This window comes from Acomys russatus, chromosome 7 (genome assembly GCF_903995435.1).
Source record: "Acomys russatus chromosome 7, mAcoRus1.1, whole genome shotgun sequence".
In the NCBI taxonomy this organism is placed as follows: Eukaryota; Metazoa; Chordata; class Mammalia; order Rodentia; family Muridae; genus Acomys; species Acomys russatus.
Genome location: NC_067143.1, coordinates 2,057,790 through 2,080,990, shown reverse-complemented (window position 1 = coordinate 2,080,990; position 23,201 = coordinate 2,057,790). Strand labels below are relative to the sequence as shown.

Below are 23,201 nucleotides of genomic sequence, written 5' to 3'. Positions count from 1 at the left end.
ACTGAGCACAGGACGGTGTTAGAAATCCAGATGCTTTCTGAAGAGTCTCTTTCTCATGTGCAGGGCTCACTGACCACCCAGACCTGCTGAGCTGTGGAGCAGAACAGAGTGGCCTGGAAGATGGAGAGGAAGGAGACAGGAGCAAAGGATCCAGGTATGCTGGAGGGACTGATGAAGGGATGACGAGAGGTTTAAGTGAATGGGAGAGTGGGACATGAAATCAGTTTTACCACATTGTGTTTCTCTAGAAATAGTTGTGGAGACCTCCACTGAGATAAATCTCAGGATTATCCTGTTGTATGTGTGAGAAGACTTTCTAGAGAAGAATTGGTACTAGGAGGCGAATAGAATCCTATTTGACTGTGCGTGTGATGTCCTTATTGCATGTAGATCAATGATCATGTCTTCATACCAATATGAAATGGTCTTCATTCCTATGATTTTAATGTATTATAAAACGATGAAAATTATTACCTCTAGTTTTATTTATTGTTTTTAGAATTTTGGAGCTTTTGGTATTCTAGCACATTCACTAGCCTTTAGTGTTAATCTCTCCATACCTGAAAATCATGCCAACAGAGTTTTGATAAGAATCAGGAACTGAGCCAGTCACAGAGGCACATGCCTGTAATCCTAGCACTCAGAGAAACAGAGGCAGGAGGATCGCTGTAAGCACGGAGCCAGCCTGTTCTACAAAACAAGTCCAGGACACCAAAGCTACACAGAGAAACTGTGTCTCAAAAAACAAAAACAAAAACAAAAACAAACAAATAAAAAATAGTGGTTAAGAGCTTTGGCTGCTCTTCCAAAGGTCCTGAGTTTAATTACTAGCAACCACATGATGACTCACAACCATCTATAATGAGATATGGTGCCCTCTTCTAGTGTGCAGGCACACATGCAGGCAAACACTGTATATGTAATAAATAAATAAATATTTTTTAAAAATCAGCAACTTTATTTGCAGACTGTAAAGCTCCATCTGTCCTGTGTTGTCATGAGAATTCCTAGTGGTTTTCATTGCTTTAATTGTAATATACTTGAAATGAACATGAAGCAAGGTGCCAGTTTTAACACATCTTATGTATTCTGTCTGCTGTGGATGTCTGCATTCTGGTTTTGATCCAGGGCTGTTAGTAAAAAACAAAATCCCAAAGACTCAATTTTACCTTTAAAGACTCAGGAACCATGTGCAGAGGTGAAAGCATGCTAGTTGAGAGAGGCAGAGAAAGCATGCAGCTGACCTCTTTACTCAGCCAGTGTCCCAGGGAGGGAAAAAGAACCCCAAAGCCAAAAGCCTTGTCTTCTTCTCTGTGATGTCTTAAGCGCCTTTCTCTCAGGGTTCTTCCTTTCTGTTTAATCCCTGTCAGCTGGTTACTTCCATTGCCTATTGACCTAAGGTTAACTTTATTAACACCTGTTTACAGAAAGCTTTTGGATTTAAGTTGTGTGCTAGGGCTAAGCCACACCATAATTACCCATTTACAATAAACAGAAAGTTCTTGAATTAAAGGTATGTGCCAGGGCTGAGCCACTTCAGAACTAGAAACAGGTTTTTGTAGTTTACAAGGGATCAAATGTCTGGCAACATTGAACTTTCTATCTAATGGACCTTTTTTTTTTTTTTTTTTCATGTTTTGTTTCTTTGTTTTAGTTTTTTGTTGTTTGAGACAGGGTTTCTCTGTGTAGCCTTGGCTGTCCTTGAATTCAGGACCAGGCTGGGCTTGACCTCACAGATCTGCTTGCCTTTGCTCCCCGAGTGTTGGGATTAAAGGCATTCACCACTTCCACCTGGCCTAATACATAATTTTATCATTAGCTAATACTCTTTATTTTGTATTTTGATACTTTTGTCTTGATTGTTCTGTCACTTTTTTTCAGGTTTTTTATTTTATTTTATTTTATTAATTTATTCATATTACATCTCAATGGTTATCCCATCCCTTGTATCCTCCCATTCCTCCCTACCTCCCATTTTCCCCTTACTCCCTTCCTCTATGACTGTGACTGAGGGAGACCTCCTCCCCCTGTACATGCTCATAGGGTATCAAGTCTCTTCTTGGTAACCAGCTATCCTTCCTCTGAGTGCCGCCAGGCCTCCCCATCCAGGGGACATAGTAAAAAGATAGGGCACCAAAGTTCGCATGAAAGTCAGACCCTACTCTCCACTCAACTGTGAAGAACATCCTGTCCATTGGCTAGATCTGGGTAGGGGTTTGAAGTTTACTGCACGTATTGTCCTTGGCTGGTGCCATAGTTTGAGCAGGACCCCTGCCCAGATCTGTCCATCATAATGTTCTTCTTGTGAGTTTCTAGTACCCTCTGGATCCTTCTATTTCCCCATTCTCCCATGTTTCTCTCACCTAGAAGCCAAATCTATTCAATGAAAAAGGGATAGCATCTTCAACAAATGGTGCTGGTCTAACTGGATATCTACGTGTAAAAAAATGCAATTGGACCCATATTTGTCACCATGAACAAAACTCAAGTCCAAGTGGATCAAAGACCTCAACATAAAATCAGAGACACTAAATCAGTTAGAAGAAAAATCGGGGAAGAGCCTGGAACACATTGGCACAGGAGACAACTTCCTGAACAGAACTCCAGCAACCCAGGCCTTAAGGTCAACAAGTAATAAATGGGACCCCATGAGGCTGAGAAGCTCTGTAAGGCAGGAGATACTGTCAACAGAAGATCTTCACCAACCCTACATCTGACAAAGGTCTAATATCCAAAATATATAAAGAACTCAAGATTTTAAACACCACCAAACCAAATAACCCAATTGAGAAATGGGGCTCAGAACTAAACAGAATTTTCAACAGAGGAGTATCAAAGGGCTGAGAAACACTTAAAGAAATGCTCTACCTCCTTAGTCATCAGGGAAATGCAAATCAAAACAACTCTGAGATTCCATCTTACACCCATCAGAATGGCTAAGATCAAAAACTCAAGTGACACCACATGCTGGCGAGGATGTGGAGAGAGAGGAACACTCCTTCATTGCCGGTGGGAATGCAAACTAGTACAGCCACTTTGGAAATCTATCTGGCACTATCTCAGAAAGCTGGGAATAAGGCTTCCTCAAGACCCAGCTATTCCACTCCTTGGAGTATACCCAAAAGATGCACCAGCACACAACAAGAAGATTTGCTCAACCATGTTAATAGCAGTCTTATTTATAATAGCCAGAACATGGAAACAGCCTAAGTGTCCCTCAGTAGAAGAACGGATAAAGAAACCGTGGTACATTTACACTATGGAATACTATTCAGCTATTAAAAACAAGGAATTGCCGAAATTTGTGGACAAATGGATTGAACTAGAAATGATCATAATGGGTGAGTTAACCCAGAGGCAGAAAGAGTCAAATGGTATATACTCACTTATATCTGTTCACTAGCCCAAGGGGTCAGAGGGAAGGACATCCTATTAGGACCTTACTTATTTTCTGCATCTGGGATAGCCAAGAGTCTCTCCATTCATGACTGCATTTTTTTTTTAAAGAAAAGAATTTTTTTTTTTTTACGTTCTATTGCGAAGCATCTTTAGCATGAGTCAGAGAAGACTGTTCCTGAGTTAGTAAAATGATTTATTTATTATTATGTATACAGTGCTCTGCCTGCATGTACACCTGAAGGCCAGAGTTAGTAAAATGACAAGACCACCATCTAGTGGTGACTGCACTACAGCGTGGACTAAATCATTCAACCCTGGGCTGTTAGGAAAGGGTAGACCACTGACTTTTTAATACACCTATTTCGTTTCAAAGCCCAAGTTCCTGAAATGTCTCTCCCCAAGTCACAATTGCAGCATTTGGTTTTGGCGTCTCATGTGTGTTGGCGACGGGGCTCTGGCTTCTGAATTTAGCCTGTTGTTGCTGGGTATGGAGTATGTAGCCTAGAGGCTGTTAATCCTTTGGAGGGTGCAGAATTCCCTGTGGGGGTCAGATATCGGGGTGCCGTGTCCTACTAGATCCAGTTCTAGTCTAGGCTGGTAGCAATCACGCGCCGGGATGCTGTGGCAGAGCCGGTCCCACGCAGCCTGAGACCTGCCTGGAGCTTTATGGAAGGAAATATGAAAAGAGTGGCAGGGATGGGTCTCCATGGTACAGGGACACTGGTGTGGATCAGTGAGTGATGAGAAAAAGAAAGCCGGCTGGAAAGGCCTGGAAAACTTAACTGGACCGAGGAACTGAACCGGTGGGGGTGGGGGAAAAGAGGAAGGGTCAGATGACCTACGTAACCGGAACCTGTATATAATGGGCGGGCCCAAAGGCGGGCCCAAAGACTATAGGAGGGAGGGGCCGGAAACCCTCCATTCCCGGAGGGAAATATTGTGTCTTGGGTGGGTGGTAGACAACGGCCAGGATCTTGCGTGCATGTAAATACTTATCACAAGTACTGGAGCTGCGAGGGGCGGCCTGGGAAAGTCAGCAGTCAGCAACACAGTGGCGGGGATAGCAGCCAGGCGGTCCTGGAACGTCCCGGGCAGAGAAGCCTCAGGGAAACCGGTAGGAACCGATAGGAGCAGTTTTTCTGCAGCCCATAAGGACACCGCTCTCACAGGGTTAATACCCTTGAAGATAATTTTGAGATCCTATGAAATGAGACACATGCTGATTTTATCATTTATCTGCAGGTTCCAGAATATTCTCATAAATGTATCTCTTAGACTAAATGAATTTCTGTGTTGATGTTGGCAAACACGGTTCTTTTTGCTGCTGTGCAAAACCCAAAACTGTTGGCATTTAAATTCAAGCATACTTTCCTAACTCCCCTGATATATCCCTGCCCTATTCGAGAGACTGGAATTTGACATGGAGACTTGATGGTCTCAGAGAGCTTGTTAACTATCAGCCCCGTAAGGAATAACTGCAGATTTTAGTCAATTTGAAAAAAAATTTTTTACCAGCTACACAGTTATGGTTGTAAGTATTAACATTAATTATGTAAACTTTTTACATTTGAGATGCAGATGCTGTGATGTAAATATAACAAATGTGTAATCTTAAGCTGAGGTTTAAAGGCACACCTCAGAGTCCAGGAAATCTCAGTATCTATGTTGAAAATGAGAATATTAGGCCACACTGTTGTCATAGTTAGAAAACAAATGTATATTAGGACAAAGTTAGGAAGTATCCTTTCTGGTGTAGGAAAAGCCAAACTGTTGCTTTTTATTTCAGGGTTGTTGTCATGCAGTGATGTGACTGTGGACTTCTGTCAGGAAGAGGGGAAAGGCCTGGATGCTGCTCATAGGGTTTTGTACTGGGACCAAAAATTGCAGAATTGCAGCAGTACGATTTCTGTGGGTGAGAATAATTTCCTTGCACTCTCCCTTTGTTCCTCGTGGTCCCTATGAAAATCACTCTGCATGTGTGTGAGCTGTATGTGAGTGAGTGAGTGTCTCTTCTCACAGAGGAAAGTGAAATGCTTATGTTTGTCCTTTTGAGAAGTGCAGGGTTTCTTTCATTTTTGTTCCGAGATGAAATCAGACACTCAGTAGTGTATAGTATCACCAAAATCACATCTCTGTTCCTGCCCTTGAGTTTTGATTGAGCTGTGCTTAGAAATAGGATTCAAGTTATGGAAACACAAACGTGCTGATCCTCCATGGCAGTTGGGGAGGAGTCTTACTGAGGAGTCTCTTTCTCATGTGCAGGTCTCACACTCTTGTGCAGGTCTTACACTGTTCAGCCAGACCTGCTCATCGTGCAGCAGGACAGAGCCCTGGGATGGTGGAGACAGAGGCAGCAGCAGCAGAGGATCTAAGCATGAAGAAGGCGTTGGTGAAAGGGTGGGAAGGGGCTCACGTGACAGTGAAAGTGGGACACAGAATCAGCTTTGCCACATTCTGTGTCACTAAAAATGATTCTGGAGAGTTCTGCTGAGAGCAGTCTCCTCAGGATTATACTATTGTAAGTGTTAGAGGATTCTCTATATAAGAATAAATACTAGGAACAGTTATCGTTTGATTCTGAATGTGAGTGGCACTGTCCTTCTTCCGTTCACGTTGCTGATGTGTCTTCACACCAATAGGAAGTGGTTTCCAGTTCTATAATTTTACTGTAGTGTTTCATTAGGAAACTTGATGCCTTTAGGTTTTTCCTGCTTCAAAGCTTTGTGCATTTTCTTCAGTTCTGTATCTTTTAGGGTTATTTTCTCCACTCTATAAAATAATGCCAGGAGGAATTTGACAGGAATGGCTCGGCATCTCTCTAAAGTATTGAACTCCATCTACATTGTCTTCCCATTGCCGTCCCCCATTGTCAGTCTCCACGACAGTACGCAACAGCTTGCTCCGTTATAATCTTGATAGATTTTGAAATCATCTGTAGGTGTGATCCTTCTCTGAAAACTTTTGAATTCTGTAGTTTCTCATAAGTCCGTGCATTTTAGGACTGTTTTCTCTTTTTCTACAAAAAAACAAAAAACAAAACAAAACAAAAAACCTGTAAGATTTTAGTACAGGGGCTGGAGAGATGACTCAGTGACTGCTCTTCCAGAGGACCCAGGTTCAATCCCCAGCACCCACAGGGCAGCTGTAATGATCTCACACCCTCACATTAATGCACGTGAAATAAAATTAAATACATATGAAATAAAAAGATTTTAGTACAAATTGCATAGAATCTTTATAGCACACAGACCTCCTCTACATTGGCTTTCAAAGTTTGAATTGGAACATGCTAGTAATGAGTAACGGTTCACGTATCTCTTAAAATATTCTGGTTTCTATCTGTTGTTGGTGTCTGTTTCAGATTCTTAGAGAAGAGAGTTTTTAAAACATCAATATTTACTAAGTTTTAGTGTTGGTATTTCTAGGACATGAGAACACTGTAGAGTGTTTCTTGAAGTTAGAGAACTGTGCCTGGGAATCGCCTACTGTTGTGTGCTTGATTCTCTGGATACCTGCTAGACATTGGTCTTCTGTCTTGACTTCTTTACGCTTAAATGAGTGGTGGATGTCGAAGCTTCCCTGCATCACTGTCTGTTTTCTCCCTACAGTTCTACATTGATGCTTCTTGTATTTGGAAACTTTTAGTGATATGTGTCTATACTGCTTATACTCTTGATTGTGCCCTTGTGTCATGATGTGTAATTCTGTTCAGAAACAATTTCCCTATGTCTACATATGGACATATTTCTATTTTCTGTTACTCTATAGGTTTCACAGTTACAGATCATTCAATAAGGTCTGTGATTCATTGTACAATGAGAGAAAATGGAACCCAGATTCATATTTTCTGTGTGGATAGATTACCAGCACCCTTGGCTGACAAAGCTGTCTATTACGCAACACGTGTGTGGTATTTGCTGACATTTACATGGTCATTGCTATTGGTCTGGTTCTCAATCTCTCCTCTCTTTCATTGGGCTATATGTCTGCCCTTCTGCCACTCCCATGGTACTGTATGGTTCTGCAGTGTCATCTGGGATCAAAGCTGGGGCAACTTGAGCTCTGCCCCGAGGGCGGCTGCTCTGTACTCTAAGGGTCTCTGTGCTTCCATTGAAATTTGTAAGATTCTCTGTACTGTATCTGTGAGGTAGGTCATGGTGTTTGAGTTAATCATACCAATCTCTTTCACTAATATTGTAATTTTCACAGTACTATGTCCCATTCTGTATGTGGAAATTCTTTCTGTCTTCCAGTGTTTTTTATTTAGTTACTTCAGCAAATTCTCACTGTTCATTGATTTAGGTCTTCACAGTAACTAATTGAGGAACAGTAAATGAGGGGTGAAAGATGTCACTGGGCAGTTAAACTTCTTGAAGAGAATATTGGTTCAGTGCTCAGCATGGATAACAGTGCAAGAAAGAACTTGGAAGTGTTGCAGCTAGTGTGAGAATAAATGTGGAGCCTGGATATGTGACAGGACAGTTGATACCTCATGTCATATGAAACGATGTCATATCAATATCAAGAATTAGAAATGATCCCTATGGATGATAAATAAAGTAGTTTGTGTTCATAGAGCCCAGAGATGGAGAACTCTTGTGCCCATTGTAATGTGGCAACAGAAGGTTTATCATATTGATGATGTAGTTAGGAACACCACAGTAATTTGTGGAAGAACTTCTAAGACAAAAAGATGCTATCACCCAGCATCCCATCTACAGCGAAATCTGCTACAGAATTAAGTGGATTGTACCAAATGCTACGGTTTTCTTATCCTAAGCTATAATCACAGGTCCCTAGGTCTCAAACCTCCTCACTGATCAGTCAGGTGTGATGTAGAAAGTATATGTTTCCACTCTAATAGCTTATGATCACAGAACAGGAATGGCATCTGCATTTGCAAAATAAGTTGGATTAAGGGCTGCATGTTGATTATGTCCTACGTCACACCCAACACACCCTTCTATGCTGTTCATATGTGAAACGCATTGAGCCCAAACATGCTGAATGGTATTCTCAGTGTCACACTCACCTAAGTTTTGTGGTTTGTAGTTGAACTGCAGAGGTTCTGAAGGTCATGCGTCTTCCCTAAGGACTGTTGACTTCATGTATTATTCACTGGGAGCTTTTGAGTTTGCTGATTTCATCATCGTATCTACACTGTTTTGGGATTCCATGTTGCTGCCCTTACTTTTACCCTCATGGGACCACCTGCAGAGAAGTCACATCTTATGTACAGTCAGAGTTCTCCAGAGGAAAAGAACTGATAAAGTGAATCTATATATATATATAGAAAGGGATTTTATTCAGGTTGCAGATTGTGGACTAGTTTGTCCAGCCAATAGAAAGTCCAGGAATCTGGTAGGTGTTTAATCCATAAGGCTGGGTGCCTCAGCTGATCTTCAGTATATACTGGAATCCTTGAGAAGTAGGCGTTAAGGCCAGTGAGGAAACGGACCTGACAGTGACAACAAGGACAAGCAGGAAAAGAGAACTAACTAGCTCATAGGCTGCCGTCTGAAGGCGTGGCCCCCATTAAAGGTGGATCTTCCCACCTCAAAAGATCCACATTAAAAGTAGATCTTCCTGATGGGCAGTGGTGGCACACACCTTTAATCCCAGCATTTAAGGGCCCAAGGCAGGTGGATTTCTGTGAGTTCAGGGCCAGCTTGGTCTACAGAGCTAGTTCCAGGACACCAGGGCTACACAGAAAAACCCTGTCCTGGGTGGGTCGGGACATAGAATGTCTTGGTTCTAATATTGATTTTAGAGAAGCTAACATTCTAAGGGCATTCTTTAGAAGGATACACCTTATTCATGTATCTTCCTTCTCTTTTCCCTGACAGCCATCAGATAGGATCTGCCATGCAATCCACTTTAATGAGTCTGCCTTGATGTTGCCTAAAGCAATTTAGCACACAGACATTCACTTAAACCATACATATTTTAAACCATAAACAAACTTTTCTGTAGTTTCAGAAGGGTCACAGGTAACAGATATTCTCATACAGAGGTGCAAATACATGGGAGAAAAACTACAGGCTTTTTTTTTTCCCTCTGTAGGAACTACATTTCTTAATTTAATGCAAAGATCATGATTGTAATTTTTTTGTAGCAAAATAAAATTCCACTATGTAAATTCATTTCTTTTTTTCTGCTGCTGGCCATCTAGGCTGGGTTCATTTCTTATCTCCTTAAATAGTGTACCAATAAACCTGCATGTTATGGGGGGGAGGGGAGGGAAGAATAGGAGGATACAAGGGATGGGATAAACAATGAGATGTAACAAGAATACATTAATAAAAAAAATTAATTAATTAAAAAAAATTTTAAGTGCTAAAAAATGCACCATCAGAGAAAAAAAAAATAAACCTGCATGTCTGTCTTTGGTAGGCCTTGAGAACTGTGCATACTGCTCACTTTCAGTGTGGTGGACAATATGGTGGTTCAGATTTTGAATTTTGAAAATTCCAAAATGGTTTCTACGGCTTTTACTGGTTCATAGTCCCTTAAGAAATGAATAAGGATCCCACTTTTCCATTTGCTCAACTGCGTTTGCTGCCTCCTCTCTTTTTTCTTTTTCTTTTTCTTTCTTCTTTTCTTTTTGTTTGTTTGTTTGTTTGTTTGTTTGAGACAGTCCCACTGTGTAGTTTGGAACTCTAGCTTGGAACTCACTGTTTACACCAGGCTGGCATTTAGTCACGGAGATACACTTGCCTTTTGCTCTGGAGTAGAAGGAAATGCATACCCACTATACTTTCTCTACTTTATTTTCCAGGTATACTGAATAGGGTAAGGAGCATCATAGTTAAGGATGATAAACTCTTAAAAAAAAATGGCAGGTGGATCTTTGTGAATTTGAGGCCAGCCTGGTCTACAGAATGAATTCCAGTACAGACAGCGATACACAGAAAAACTGTCATAAAAAAACAAAAACCAAACCAAACCAACAAAAATAACAAAACAGTTTTATGCATGCCTAGTAATAAATGGCCAAAAGAAAATGAACTCAGTGGCATCTTTGGAAGATCTTCCTTTTTTTTACAATGTCATATAAGGGCCTTTCCTTTTTAAAAATACTCTTATATTTTTTCTTTTCTCTTCTTACTCTACAGGTCCTTTGTGTGTGTGTGTGTTTGTGTGTGTGTGTGTGTATGTGTGTGTGTGTGTGTAAAATGTATATATATTATGGCTTACAATATAGCATTTTTATGAGATTGCTGAGTGTGTGAACTAGTGGGTCTCTGTTTCTTGTTCCTTCCTTTATCTTCCATCTGTTTCAGCCAACTCTTTCTTTCTTTCTCTCTTTCTTTTTTAAAAGATTTATTTATTTATTATATATACAGTAGTCTACCTGCTTGTACCCCTGCAGGCCAGAAGAGGGCATGAGGTCACATTATAGATAGATGGTTGTGAGCCACCATGTGGTTGCTGGGAATTGAACTCAGGACCTCTGGAAGAGCAGACAGTGCTCTTAACCTCTGAGCCATCTCTCCAGTCCTTAGCCAATTCTTATGTGTTTATCTTTCTTTCATCATATTATATTATATTACATTATATTATATTATTATCTCTTATAAGCCTTTTTTTTTCTAATAAGAGACAGGAGTGGATCATGATGAGAGGGGAAGCGGGGAGGAACTGGGTGGAGTAGAGGGAGGGGAAACGAATCAAGATGTGTTGTGGGTGGTTTGAATACGAATGGCCCCCATAGACTCATATATTTGAGTGCTTGCTTGATAAGAGTGGCACTGTTAGGAGGTGTGGTCTTGTTGGAGGAAGTGTGTCACTGTGGGGGCGGGCTTTGAGGTCTCATGCTCACCTATGTCCAGTAGGGCACACGGCCCCCTTCTGCAGCCTTCAGATCAAGATGTACAACTTTCAGCTCCTTCTCCAGCATCACGTTGCCTGCATGCTGCCATGCTTCTCACCATGACGATGATGAACTAAGCCTGTGAAAGTGTAAGCCGGCCCTTATTAAATGTTTTCCTTTATAAGAATTACCATTGGAGCTGGGCACAGTGGCACACACCTTTAATCCCAGCACTCAGGAGGCAGAGGCAGGCGGATCGCTGTGAGTTGAGGCCAGCCTGGTCTACAAAGTGAGTCCAGGACACCAAGGCTACACAGAGAAACCCTGTCTTGAAAAACCAAAGCAAGCAAGCAGACAAACAAAGAAAAGAATTACCATGGCCATGGTGTCTCTTCACAGTAATAGAAACCCTAAGACAACGGGAGGGAATCAAATCTGTTTTCAATAAGAGGCAAAAACAAAACGCAAAAAAGAGCCTGTTGCTCTTACAGAAGACCTGGATTTGTTTCCCCAAATCTACATGGTAGCTCATAATGTCTGTAATTCTAACCCAGTGCATCAAATGCATTCTGATCTCTGTGGGCACCAACACTAACATAGTGCACATTTATACATGCAGGGCAAACATACACATAAAATTGAAATAAATAATTCTTTATAAAATTAAAAAGTGAATACATATATACATTGGCTTTTTGTGCTTTTCCGTTTGCTGGCTGTGCCTTTTAAAACAAATGTTTATTAACTTATTTTATACATATACACGTGTGTGCACACACTAAATGTGTATAATACCTACTAAGGTCCGCAGAGACATCAGACCCCTGGAACTGCAGTTGCAGGTGGTAGTAAGCTATCATGTGAGTGCTGGGAACTGAACCCAGATCCTCTGAAAGAGAAGCAAGCGCCTTAGCCACTGAACTGTCTCTCCAGTCCCTCTTTAACTTTTGTTATTTATTTATTTTTTTTTTTTAATCAAAATAGGGTTTCAAAACAGACAGACAGTTCTGACTATCCTAGAACTAGCTCTATAGACCAGGTCTCGAACTTTAACTTTTGTTATCTTTTTTTTTTTTTTTTTAAATCAAAATAGGGTTTCAAAACAGACAGACAGTTCTGACTATCCTAGAACTAGCTCTATAGACCAAGTCTCGAACTCACAGAGATCCTCCTGCCTCTGCCTCCTGAGTGCTGGGATTAAAGGTGTGCACTACCACAGCCTAGCTGATCTGGATATTTGTGATTTTCCTGTTCCTCGGAGGTTAAGGGCACCATCTGCTCTTCCAAAGGTCCTGTGTTCAATTCCCAGCAACCACATGGTGGCTCACAACCATCTATAATGAGATCGGGTGCCCTCTTCTGGCATGTAGGTGTACACACACAGAGAACATTGTATAAATAATACATACATCTTAAAATTTTTTCTACCTTTGAAGAGTATTTTGCACATGGTAATTGCATTGATGCTGTTGTTAGTAACATAACCATTTACATCATAGCATTTTCCACAATCAATGTGCATGGAAGTTAATTTTCTTCCCGAGTGTTGTAAATTTTCATCATAGATGTTATTTAAGTCATTATTTAAGTTTATTCCTATCTCTCTCGCGCTCCCCCCACCCCCTTTGTTTGTGTAGCCCTGGCTGCCCTGCAACTTGCTCAAGATAGATACCAGGCTGGCCTTGAACTCACAGAAATCCACCTGCTTCTGCCTCCCAAGAACTGGGACTAAAGGCATGTGCCACCATCACCTAGCTATAAATATTAGTCGTTTTTTAATTTTTGTTTTCTTCAAGATAGGATTTCTCTATGTAGCTTTGGCTGTCCTGGAACTCACTCTGTAGTCCAGTCTGGCTTCCAACTCAGTTCTGCTTGCCTCTGCCTCTCAAATACTGGGTGGGATTAAAGGTGTTCCCCCCCCCCCCGGCCTAGTTCATGGGTCTTTTTCAAGCTACTGTGAATGGGTTATTTTTCTACTTTGTTTCACAACATCCCATTATTGGTAGAAAAAGGAGTGGCTTTTCTGTTTTTATTTGCATTTTCTTCAATAATATTTGAAGCATTTATCGAGTCTAAGAGTTTCCAATGGTGTCTGTTGGAAGTTTTGTTTCTATCATATCAATCATCCTTTTTGTTATCTGTATATCTTCTGGGTTTTTCCCCCAAATTTCTTAGCTTGTTCTTATAATTCTTTATTTTGTAAAACTGCGGAGTACATGCATTTTCTTGTTACAATTTCTGAAGTGATGCTCTTCATTTATTTTGTGTCTTCTATAATGTCGGCTTAGGATTGACACATGCACCGTTCATTGTGTTGATCTGGGTTCCATTTGTTCCCAGTGCTTTTAGAAGTTTTATCACAAATTTTGTTAAACATTGTCTAATGACACTTCCATGTTCTGCTGAGTTGGAAGCCAGACTGGTTTTTATTACCTCCATATTTTTGATATGGCTGTTTGGCTGATGTGTTGGATAGACAGTCACTTACTCCTCAGCTCTCCTCTACTCATCTGTGCCTCACACGGAATATATTATTTCTTATGTTGTCATGGATATTTCTTTTTTTTACTGATCTGTGTATATTTTGCCCTTAATTGTTATCTGCAGAGACTTGAGTGGAATGACATGTGTTAATTCATGACTATCTTTAAATGCACTTCTCTGTCAATTTTAAGAAATATTTTTTCTGGCTGCAATAATATGGTTGGCAGTTAGTTTCTTTCAGGCATTTAAATATAATTTTCTATTTTCTCCTCAATTTAGAATTATTGACCAGACATGATATTACTTTGGCATTTGGATCTTTTTTATGTGGTTTGTCATTGTTCTTTAACAGAGTTTAGTATTAATTTTTGTTTTGTATTTTTGACACCTGATATAAACAGCAAGAAGGGGTCCAGTCATTGTTTCTGAAACAGAAACTCAAAGCCAAGCAACAGGAAGAAATGGCCACTTCTCCAGTAAATACATTTCAGGTCAGTGTCATATTCACTTTCTCTCTCTTTCTTTCTTTCTTTCTTTCTTTCTTTCTTTCTTTCTTTCTTTCTTTCTTTCTTTCTTTTTCCCTTGAACTATGCTTATGAAGATGCACAAACACTTTGAATTTTTTGGAAAAGAATACAAAGACATGCTATTTGGATCATAAATTAGATTCTCATACTAAATATTTAAATTCTCTAGAGAGTACTGAAAATGGCAGGCGTATGTTCCTTGGCTATGCCATGAAATCAATGTTTCTGTGAGGAGATGCAGATTATAGTCTGTTGATTTCTTTTCTTGGCACTTGATGTCACATAGTGATGATGTGCCTGTGTTTGTTGACACATGACATCTATCTGTCTTGGAGAGTTCCCGCTTACATCAATCACTTGTTTCCAGTGCTCAGTTGTAACCTCACAAACTAGAGGTGAGTATTTTCTCTTGGTCTTTTGTTTGCATTGTCAGTGACTATGTAGCCTCTTCTGATGGTCTTTATGTGACACTGTGTGGAATATATCAGTGAGAGTTTTCTTGAATGTGTTGAGTGTGTAATGTATATAAGCCATAACATTTCATGCAGAAATGAAGATTTCTCCTAATTATTTTACTCTGGTCTCTTCCTTGGATGGAAGAAGGCTCTCCCATCGCCTACTTTTTTTTCTTTTGCTGGAGTTACTGTCTCTCTTGTTTCTTTTGTTTTTTTGAGACAAGCTTTCACTTTGTAGCTTTGGATGTCCTGGAACTTGCTCTGTAGACCAGGCTGGCCTCAGACTCACAGAGATCCTCCTGACTCTTCCTCCTGAGTGCTGGGATTAAAGGCATGTGTCACTACCACCCAGTGATGCTACAGTTTTTCATAGATGAATATTATGAAAAAAGGCTATGATGGACAGGCTTTCTTTTGGGGGCAGGATTGGTAGGGATTGTTTTATGGGAAGGTTTCAGTGTGTGGTTCTGGCTGTCCGAGAACATGCGCTGTACACGAGGGTCATCTCAGAGATCTGCCCACCTCTGCCTCCTAAGTGTCCCAGATTTACAGTTTTTCTTTGAAAATGTGTTAATTTTATTTTATGTACATGAGTGTCTACCCGCATGTGTGTGTGTGCCTGGTGCTTACAGGGGCAAGAAGAGAGCTCCAAATCACTTGAAACAAAAGTCAGGCTGTGGTGAGCCATGTGTGTGCTGGGAACTGAACCAGTTTCCATTGCAAGAACAGTAAGTGCTCTCAACCAATAAGTGGTACTTGCCTGTATAACTGCCCATACTGCTCTAATACATTACATAAACTAAAAATTTGAAATTATAATATGACAGTTTTCTTTTGAGCCCCTCTTATGAACAATAACATAATTGAAAAGCAATGAAGAGTTAGTACATTTTCACTTCATACATTCCAGTCACAGAGAAGTCTTAAATTTCTGAAATTATTTATCGGTATTAGGTTGTGCATTCATTTAGAAAAGAAATTATATGGTATCAACTGCGGCTAATGCTGATTTTTAAAAAAATTTACCTCATGATTGCCAATATATTCATTCAGGCAAAATGTTCTCACAGGCTATATGATTTCATGTGTTATAATGTTTGGAACACTGGCAGTATTATGTGTTGTTATTATTTACTGTGAAAAAAACAAAACAAAACAAAACTCTTTGACCTTAAACTTACCTGTGAATTCTGCCTTCCAAGTTCTTCCTCTTTGTTACATAAAAGTTCAGCATTGAACCTGAACCTTAGCATCCTGACTAAGGTTGTTGGAAGAAGATTAGGTGCTGCCCAGCTGCAGACCTGATTGATTTAGTGTTGAAATTATAGCAAGATCAATAGTTGTAGCATTTAGGAGCACAGTTTTGTTCACCACAACTTTTCCATCTGAGATGTGACACTGTGATCTGCATGACATAAACATCGCCTTCATAAATGGTAGACTTCTATGGCTGTGCTTTAAATTTGTACCTTATAGTCCCTAAAATTATATTATTTGTGAGACTTTTATGTTTGAAGGGTTCTATCTGGCAGGCCTTGCCTCGTCCCTTTTCCTCTCCTTTGTAAACCATAGATTGCATCCCTAAAGCTGGGCATCAGGTCTATTCCCCTATTTGGACAATTTCTTATATTCTTGAGGCTGATGGCCAAAATCCAGCAGTCAAAGGCCCCCTTCAGTTCTCCCAGTTTATATGCCCAAACAAAATATACCACCACATCCTAGCCCATTGCAACAGAGGCTTCCCCTTTTTTCTCTTCTTAAAAATTACACTTGCAAGGCCATTTGCTGTTGGTTTTCTGCCTGAATCAGAAAACAGCCACTTTTACTTTCCTTCTCCACTTAATAAAGGATCTCTCTGTGAAAATAGGTGTTTGGGCGTGGTTTGTGCCTCATCCAGGGTCTGGGAGGGAATGCCCCCCCCTCAACTGTGTGGGATATTCTTCAATGTCATCCTGTTTTCAGTGTTGTGTGATAGACTAGGGAGATGTCATATCCACATGCAACTCATACAAGTCTACACACCAGAAAAGGAGCCCATGATACACCAAAGTATGGATGTCACCAACTTGGAACCAATGACTATTATTGGGGTTTCTTATAGGAATATTGAGAGAGAGGTTACTCACAGGATTAGAAATGACACAGAAAGCTGTATCACCAAAACCCACACCCAATATAGGTGACAGTTCACAAATCCTGGAAAGGTGGAGCACAAGGCACAGCGTGTCGGCAGGGCAGCAGGTTGGAGGGGGTCTTTTCCTGGTCCTCATTAAGTCTGGGCCTCTTCCAGGCAGCTCAGCTGGGGCTGTTAGGGTAGTCTCTGCCTCTTGCAGGGACCTGTGCTCATCTAAGAGTCTTCTTTGCAGTTTGCCTTGTCAGAGTGGCTCTCAGGGATCTTTACTGTTTATATACTCTTAGAAAGGAGGGGCCTAATGATTTGGGGCAGTTTCAAGGACATTGTGAGTTGTTAACTTCCTGTTTTAATGAGGCTTTCTGCAGGACAGAATGTTTCAAACTCTGAGAAAAGTGCTGTAGAGCACACAAACTTAGAATATACAGTTAAGTTTTACTTATGTTTTATATGTATGGGTGGCTTTGCCTTCATGTAAGTCTATATACTTCTTGCATGCCTGTTGTCCTCAGAGGCCAGATGAGGGCAATGGATCATGTGGAATGCGAGCTACAGGTGGTTATGAGATGCCATCTAGGTCCTGGGAACCAAACTCAGGACATCTGAAAGAACAAGCAGTATTTTTTTTTTTTTTACTACTAAGCTGTATCTATAGTCCATCTAAAAAATGTCTTAAAGAATAACTTTTCCCATCTCATCTATAACAAAAAATTTCTCTACATTCTTATGCCTCTTATATCCGGGAAAGCATACTTCCCATTGTAAAACTCTTAAATTTCCATTGCAGGCTCTGCTAACATTTGGGGATGTGGCTGTGGACTTCTCCCAGGAGGAGTGGGAATGCCTGGACTCTGTTCAGAGGGCTTTGTACATTGATGTGATGTTGGAGAATTATATAAACCTCGTCTCTGTGGGTGAGAACGTTTGTTTGTTGTTTGCTTGTTTTTTGAGACAGGATTTCTCTGTGTAGCCATGGCTGTCCTGGAAATCACTCTGTAGACCAGGCTAGCCTTGAACTGACAGAGATCCACCTGTCTCTACCTCCTGAGTGTTAGGATTAAAGATGTGTGTGACATCATGCCCTGCTGAATTCTTGCAGAATTCTAAATCTTTTGCCTGGTTTATAGGTGTATAAGTTCTCTGATGCTGTCTAGAAACTTGAGGAAATTAGGAAAATTCTCATAACAAAAAACCTAAACTTTTTAATGTAATTTCCTTTTCATTTCCCTAAGTTATTTGTAAAAAACAAGTGCTCTTAACTACTAACTCCAGCTCTCTTACCCAGTTGTTTCGGTTTTTGTTTTAAGACAAGGTTTTTCTGTCAAGCCTTGGCTGTCTGGGAACTTGCTTTGTTGACCATCTGCCTCTGCCTCCTAGTCCTGAGATTAAAGTATGTGCCACCACCACCTGACTCCTCCCATTACCCCCAACTTTTAATAAAACATTTAATGTTGAAAATTTTAAATGTGTGGAGCAAAAATATGCATTGCAATATACTTAGTACATTGAATATTTTCATTTAAGTATTGCATTAAACTATTCTTCAACTATTTTGGAAAAGGAGATTTGAAGAGAAAAATATTTTAAATACAATTCTTTAGAGAGTTCTTTTCCCAAAGTTCTTTATTTTTTCATCATCTAATTGGCCTACTTTCTGCAAGTAGTGCAGTTTACAAAAGAATCAGAATTTTGTTATCAATTTCCATAGTGTGATGCAGATAAAAATGGAGGCTCTGAGCATCCAAAAATTATACTGAAAATAAAGATGCCTCTACTATGAGCTTGAGACTAAATAAGTATTTCTTGTCTTGGAGATGTTAAGCTGACATCAGCCATTGAATCTGTTACTGATGTGTCAATCTCTGTTATTCATAATTGTGCTCATTTCCCAGAGAACCATCACACGTGTGGTAAATTTGAGAAGGTCTTGGATCAAGACTCAAAGTGTATTGGCCATCAGCATGTGAATATCCAAGGGATATCTTACAAATATAAGGAGCTTGGCAAAATGACTGTTGAATCCTCCCAATGTACACCTTATAACACAAGTGATACTGCAGAAACTTGCAACAAGTACAAATGTGGTAATCACGAGGATGCCTCCATTGAATCATCAAACCTAAACAGACATAAAAGTGTGCACACTGGAGAAAAACTTTTCACATATAAAGACTGTAACAAGTGTTTAAGTTTATGTTCCCATATTAGTCTAAATGAGAGTATCCACACTTTAAAGACAGAGCATGAATATACAGAAAGTGATAAACATTTGGGTTCTATACACAGACTTGTGCAGCAAAGTATTCCTAATGGAGAGAAAGCCCCCAACTGTGAGAAGTGCCTCAGCAGCTGCTCAAGCCTCAGTACACATCATAGACTCCATACTGGTGAGAAATTGTGGGAATGTAAAGAGTGTGGTAAGTCCTTTAAGTGGTTATCTCACCTAAAAACTCACTGCAGAATCCATACTGGAGAGAAACCTTACAAATGTCAGGAATGTGATAAGGGCTTTTCTCGGTTATCTAGACTGAAAAGCCATTATAGAACCCATACAGGAGAGAAACCTTACAAATGTGAGGAATGTGGTAAGTGCTTTTCTCGGTTATCTAGACTTAAAAGCCATTACAGAATCCATACAGGAGAGAAACCTTACAAATGTAAGGAATGTGGCAAATCTTTTGCCCATTGCACAGGTCTTAGTACACATCAGAAAATTCATACCGGGAAGAAACCCCACAAATGCAAAGACTGTGGTAAATGCTTTTATCTATTGTCAACACTTAAAGAACATTACAGAGTCCACACCAGAGAGAAACCATACAAGTGCAAAGACTGTGGTAAGTTCTTTCATTGGTTGTCAAGCCTTAAAAGCCACCACAGAATCCACACTGGAGAGACACCTTACAAATGTGGGGAATGTGACAAATCATTTTCTCAGTTATCAAGACTTAAAAGCCATTATAGGATTCATACTGGGGAGAAATCTTGCAAGTGTATAGAATGTGACAAATACTTTACCCGCTGCACAGCCCTTAAAAGACATCAGAAAATTCATACAGATGAAAAGCCGTACAAATGTGAAGAGTGCAGCAAATGTTTTTATGTGTTGTCGCACCTTAAAAGCCATTGCAGAACGCACACTGGAGAGAAGCCTTACAAGTGTGAGGAATGTGGTAAGTGCTTTTCTCAGTTGTCAAAACTTAAAAATCATTGCAGAATCCATACTGGAGAGAAACCTTACAAATGTAAGGAATGTGACAAATCTTTCACCCACTGCACAGGTCTTAGCACACATCAGAAAATTCACACTGGAGAGAAGCCCTACTCATGCAAAGGCTGTGGTAAATCCTTTTATCTGTTGTCAAGACTTAAAGAACATTATCGAGTCCACACTGGAGAGAAACCGTACAACTGTAAAGAATGTGGTAGGTTCTTTCATTGGTTGTCAAACCTTAAAAGACATTCCAGAATCCACACTGGAGAAAAACCTTACAAATGTGGGGACTGTGACAAATCCTTTACCCACTGCTCAAGTCTTAAAGCACATCAGAAAATTCATGCTGGAGTGAAACCCTACAAGTGTGAAGAGTGTGACAAGTCCTTTTATTGGTTGTCAAACCTTAAAACCCATTCCAGAATCCACACTGGAGAGAAACCTTACAAATGTGGGGACTGTGACAAATCCTTTACACAGCGCTCTCTTCTTACAAAGCACAGCAGGATCCATACTGGAGAAAAACGTGAATGTCAGAAACTTGGGAGAGCTTTTAAGGAATGATTAAATCATAGAAAATACCAGAGTTTATATTAATTCATAGAGACAAAATATAGTAAAAAAAAAACTCATACCAAAAAGAAAATACATGAATGTTCACTGTTGTGAAATCCTCATGTCTTGTACATTAGAAATTTCACACTAGAAAGCCCAAGAAATGCATTGACTATTTCAAAGCCTTTACCTAGTGTTAATATTGTAGATACTACTGAAAATTCATCCTGGAGGAAAACTCAAGAAACTCCTTTAATAATGACTCATCTTCAAAATAGTCATTCTGAAGTCAATCCTACAAATAGTAAGAGAATCAGAAACATTGAAAAGATATCCTGTGGGTGTGAAACATGTACATACACATGCACAGCCAGGAAATCCCAGAGTGTTCAGGGAAAATCAGCATTCAAGAAAGTTGGAGAAGTATTTAGTCCAATTGAAAAGCACATTGATTCATATAAAAACACTAGACACAGTAGGCATTAGACAAACAAATATGTTGTAAAGAAGAAACCAAGTGAGTAAGTGAATTTATCATGTATTTGGGTGGGGATATTTCTATTTGAGTAAATATAAAATCATTCTTACTAACATTTTGGTAATACTAGTATTGGAATTTGCTGAAATGTAAACACAGTAGGGTTTTTGTTCATTGGCTTGTCTTTGTTTTTTATACTCAGATACAATCCATGATGTCTTGCTTACAGAGGATTTCATGATAATGTGTATCAGTTGTTGCTGCTTCAGAGCTGATGAGTCTGAGACAGGAGTGATGAAGTTAGATAGTCAGTGGCCACTAGCTATCAGGTGGCACAAACCATCTAGATAGAGTCCTGATAGCAAATTCAGATTCTCCTTGGGTCACAGCTCCTCTTCTGGCAGATGCTGCACAGCCCATGGCCCCTCTGCTTGATGACCTTTTAATAACTACACTAGTGTTCTGGTACCAGGGAGAGTTCTGTCATTGTGTGCTCCTGAAGACCGCTGCTTATTTTACCACTTTCCCCTTATTGTTTTCCTCATTGCTTCACTATTTAAAACACAGCCTTCACTACCTGAGCAGAAATCTGTCTTGGAATCCCTTTGGTTTCAGGAGCTTTCCTTCCCCTTTATTTGTAACCCATGGTGGCTGAAGTACGCTACTCAGTTTTCTTTGTGTGGGCAGGATTCTGAGATCATAGCAGTGTACATGCGCAGCTATTAGAGCTTTCTATTTGCTCTTCCTAGGAATCTGCTGTCTGTTAGCAAGGCATCATTAATATCATTTGTTCCATGAAGAATCGGTAGCTTAACCAAGCTTCGTTACTGTAACACAAATAGAGATGAGCTTTATTTTGCAGGAAAGAAGAACACACTTATATATGAGGTAAGTATGCTGAGCAATAAGAAGAGAAAGGGGCTATCTTAGCTTTCAGCAGACAGAGGCAAGGGGATCTCAATATTTTACAAATCTGAACAAAATTGGCAAGTCTATGGAATTGGCGATTTCTATCTGGATGTCGTCAATGAAATTTATGTGGAAAAATAGAAATATTAGAGGAGAACAAAACCTGATCTTAGAGGATGTATCATTGTATTGAAGAGATTACACCAGGAAACTCACGCCTTTGTCTTCTGTGAAAACAGTGAATGATAGCTCTGTGTTTGCCTATCTTGGTAAAGGAACATTCCTCATACTGTCATCTACATTTTCTGTAAAACCACGTGTATTTTTGGAATGTTCTACAACTCTGTGTAAGGAGATTTTAAAAAAATAAATGAAACATCTGTATTTAATGGTTTCACATGGGAATTCAATGAGTAAATGTGATCTAGCCTCTAACCTGAACCTTCCACTTTATATTAATGTATGAGAAATACAGAATAATTTACAAGGCTTAATAAAGCACTGTAAAAACAACTTCATTCTAATTCTTTCCACAGTACTTACCCCTTATATGATTTGCATAATCTTGTCAGAGTTTGTATTTCATGTTTGAGGAATTATAAAAGATATAACGGAAATTATGTGGCTGAAATTAGAAACCCTATTCACAGTTCTGCAAGTTTTACTTACAAGCCTCCAGGCACTACTTTTCTTCCTATCTAACCTTTGTCAGACCCACCTGAACACAGAGATTTGGCTTTTCTTTTATATTTAAATAAATGTCTAAGCATATTAAAGTCTAGTTCATTGTTTTATAATTTCATAAATGTGCATGATGCATATCGTGTAACCCTAACTTGGTAGACTCACTCCTGCAAGTCTTCTCTCCAGTTTATTCCCAACTTTCCCAACCCTCATCCTATTCCTTCACCTTTTCATACGCTCTTTTAAAAAATGCCTGAGTTTACTTAGTGCCGAACATAGGTTCATGGGTGTAAAACCAATCTGCTAGGCCATGACAGTCTTTCAGGGGCCATATCTCTGGAGAAAACTAATTCCTCTTCCACTCAAGTACCTGACTAATTCACTTACCCATTTGGTTTCTTTTTGACACATTTTTCTAATGTCTATGCTGTTTTAGTGTTTCTATATGAGTCACCACATTTCAGTTGGACTCAAAACTTCTCCAATTTTTTGGAGTACTGAAAAGTAATTTTCCTGCACATTCTTTGGGATTTCCTGGCTGTGCATGTGTAT

At 39.8% G+C, this 23,201-nt stretch overlaps 1 protein-coding gene across 1 annotated transcript in view; it reads left to right on the top strand.

Moving 5' to 3' along the window:
* Window positions 1–20,642, top strand: part of LOC127191346 (zinc finger protein 54-like) — a 46,847-nt gene extending 26,205 nt beyond the window's left edge. Inside the window, exon 2 of the mRNA XM_051148411.1 lies at window positions 18,702–20,642. Coding sequence (XP_051004368.1) covers window positions 18,702–20,587 — 1,886 coding nt within the window. The 3' untranslated portion in view covers window positions 20,588–20,642. The remainder of the gene's footprint in view (window positions 1–18,701) is intronic.
* The last annotated feature ends 2,559 nt before the right edge of the window (window positions 20,643–23,201 follow it).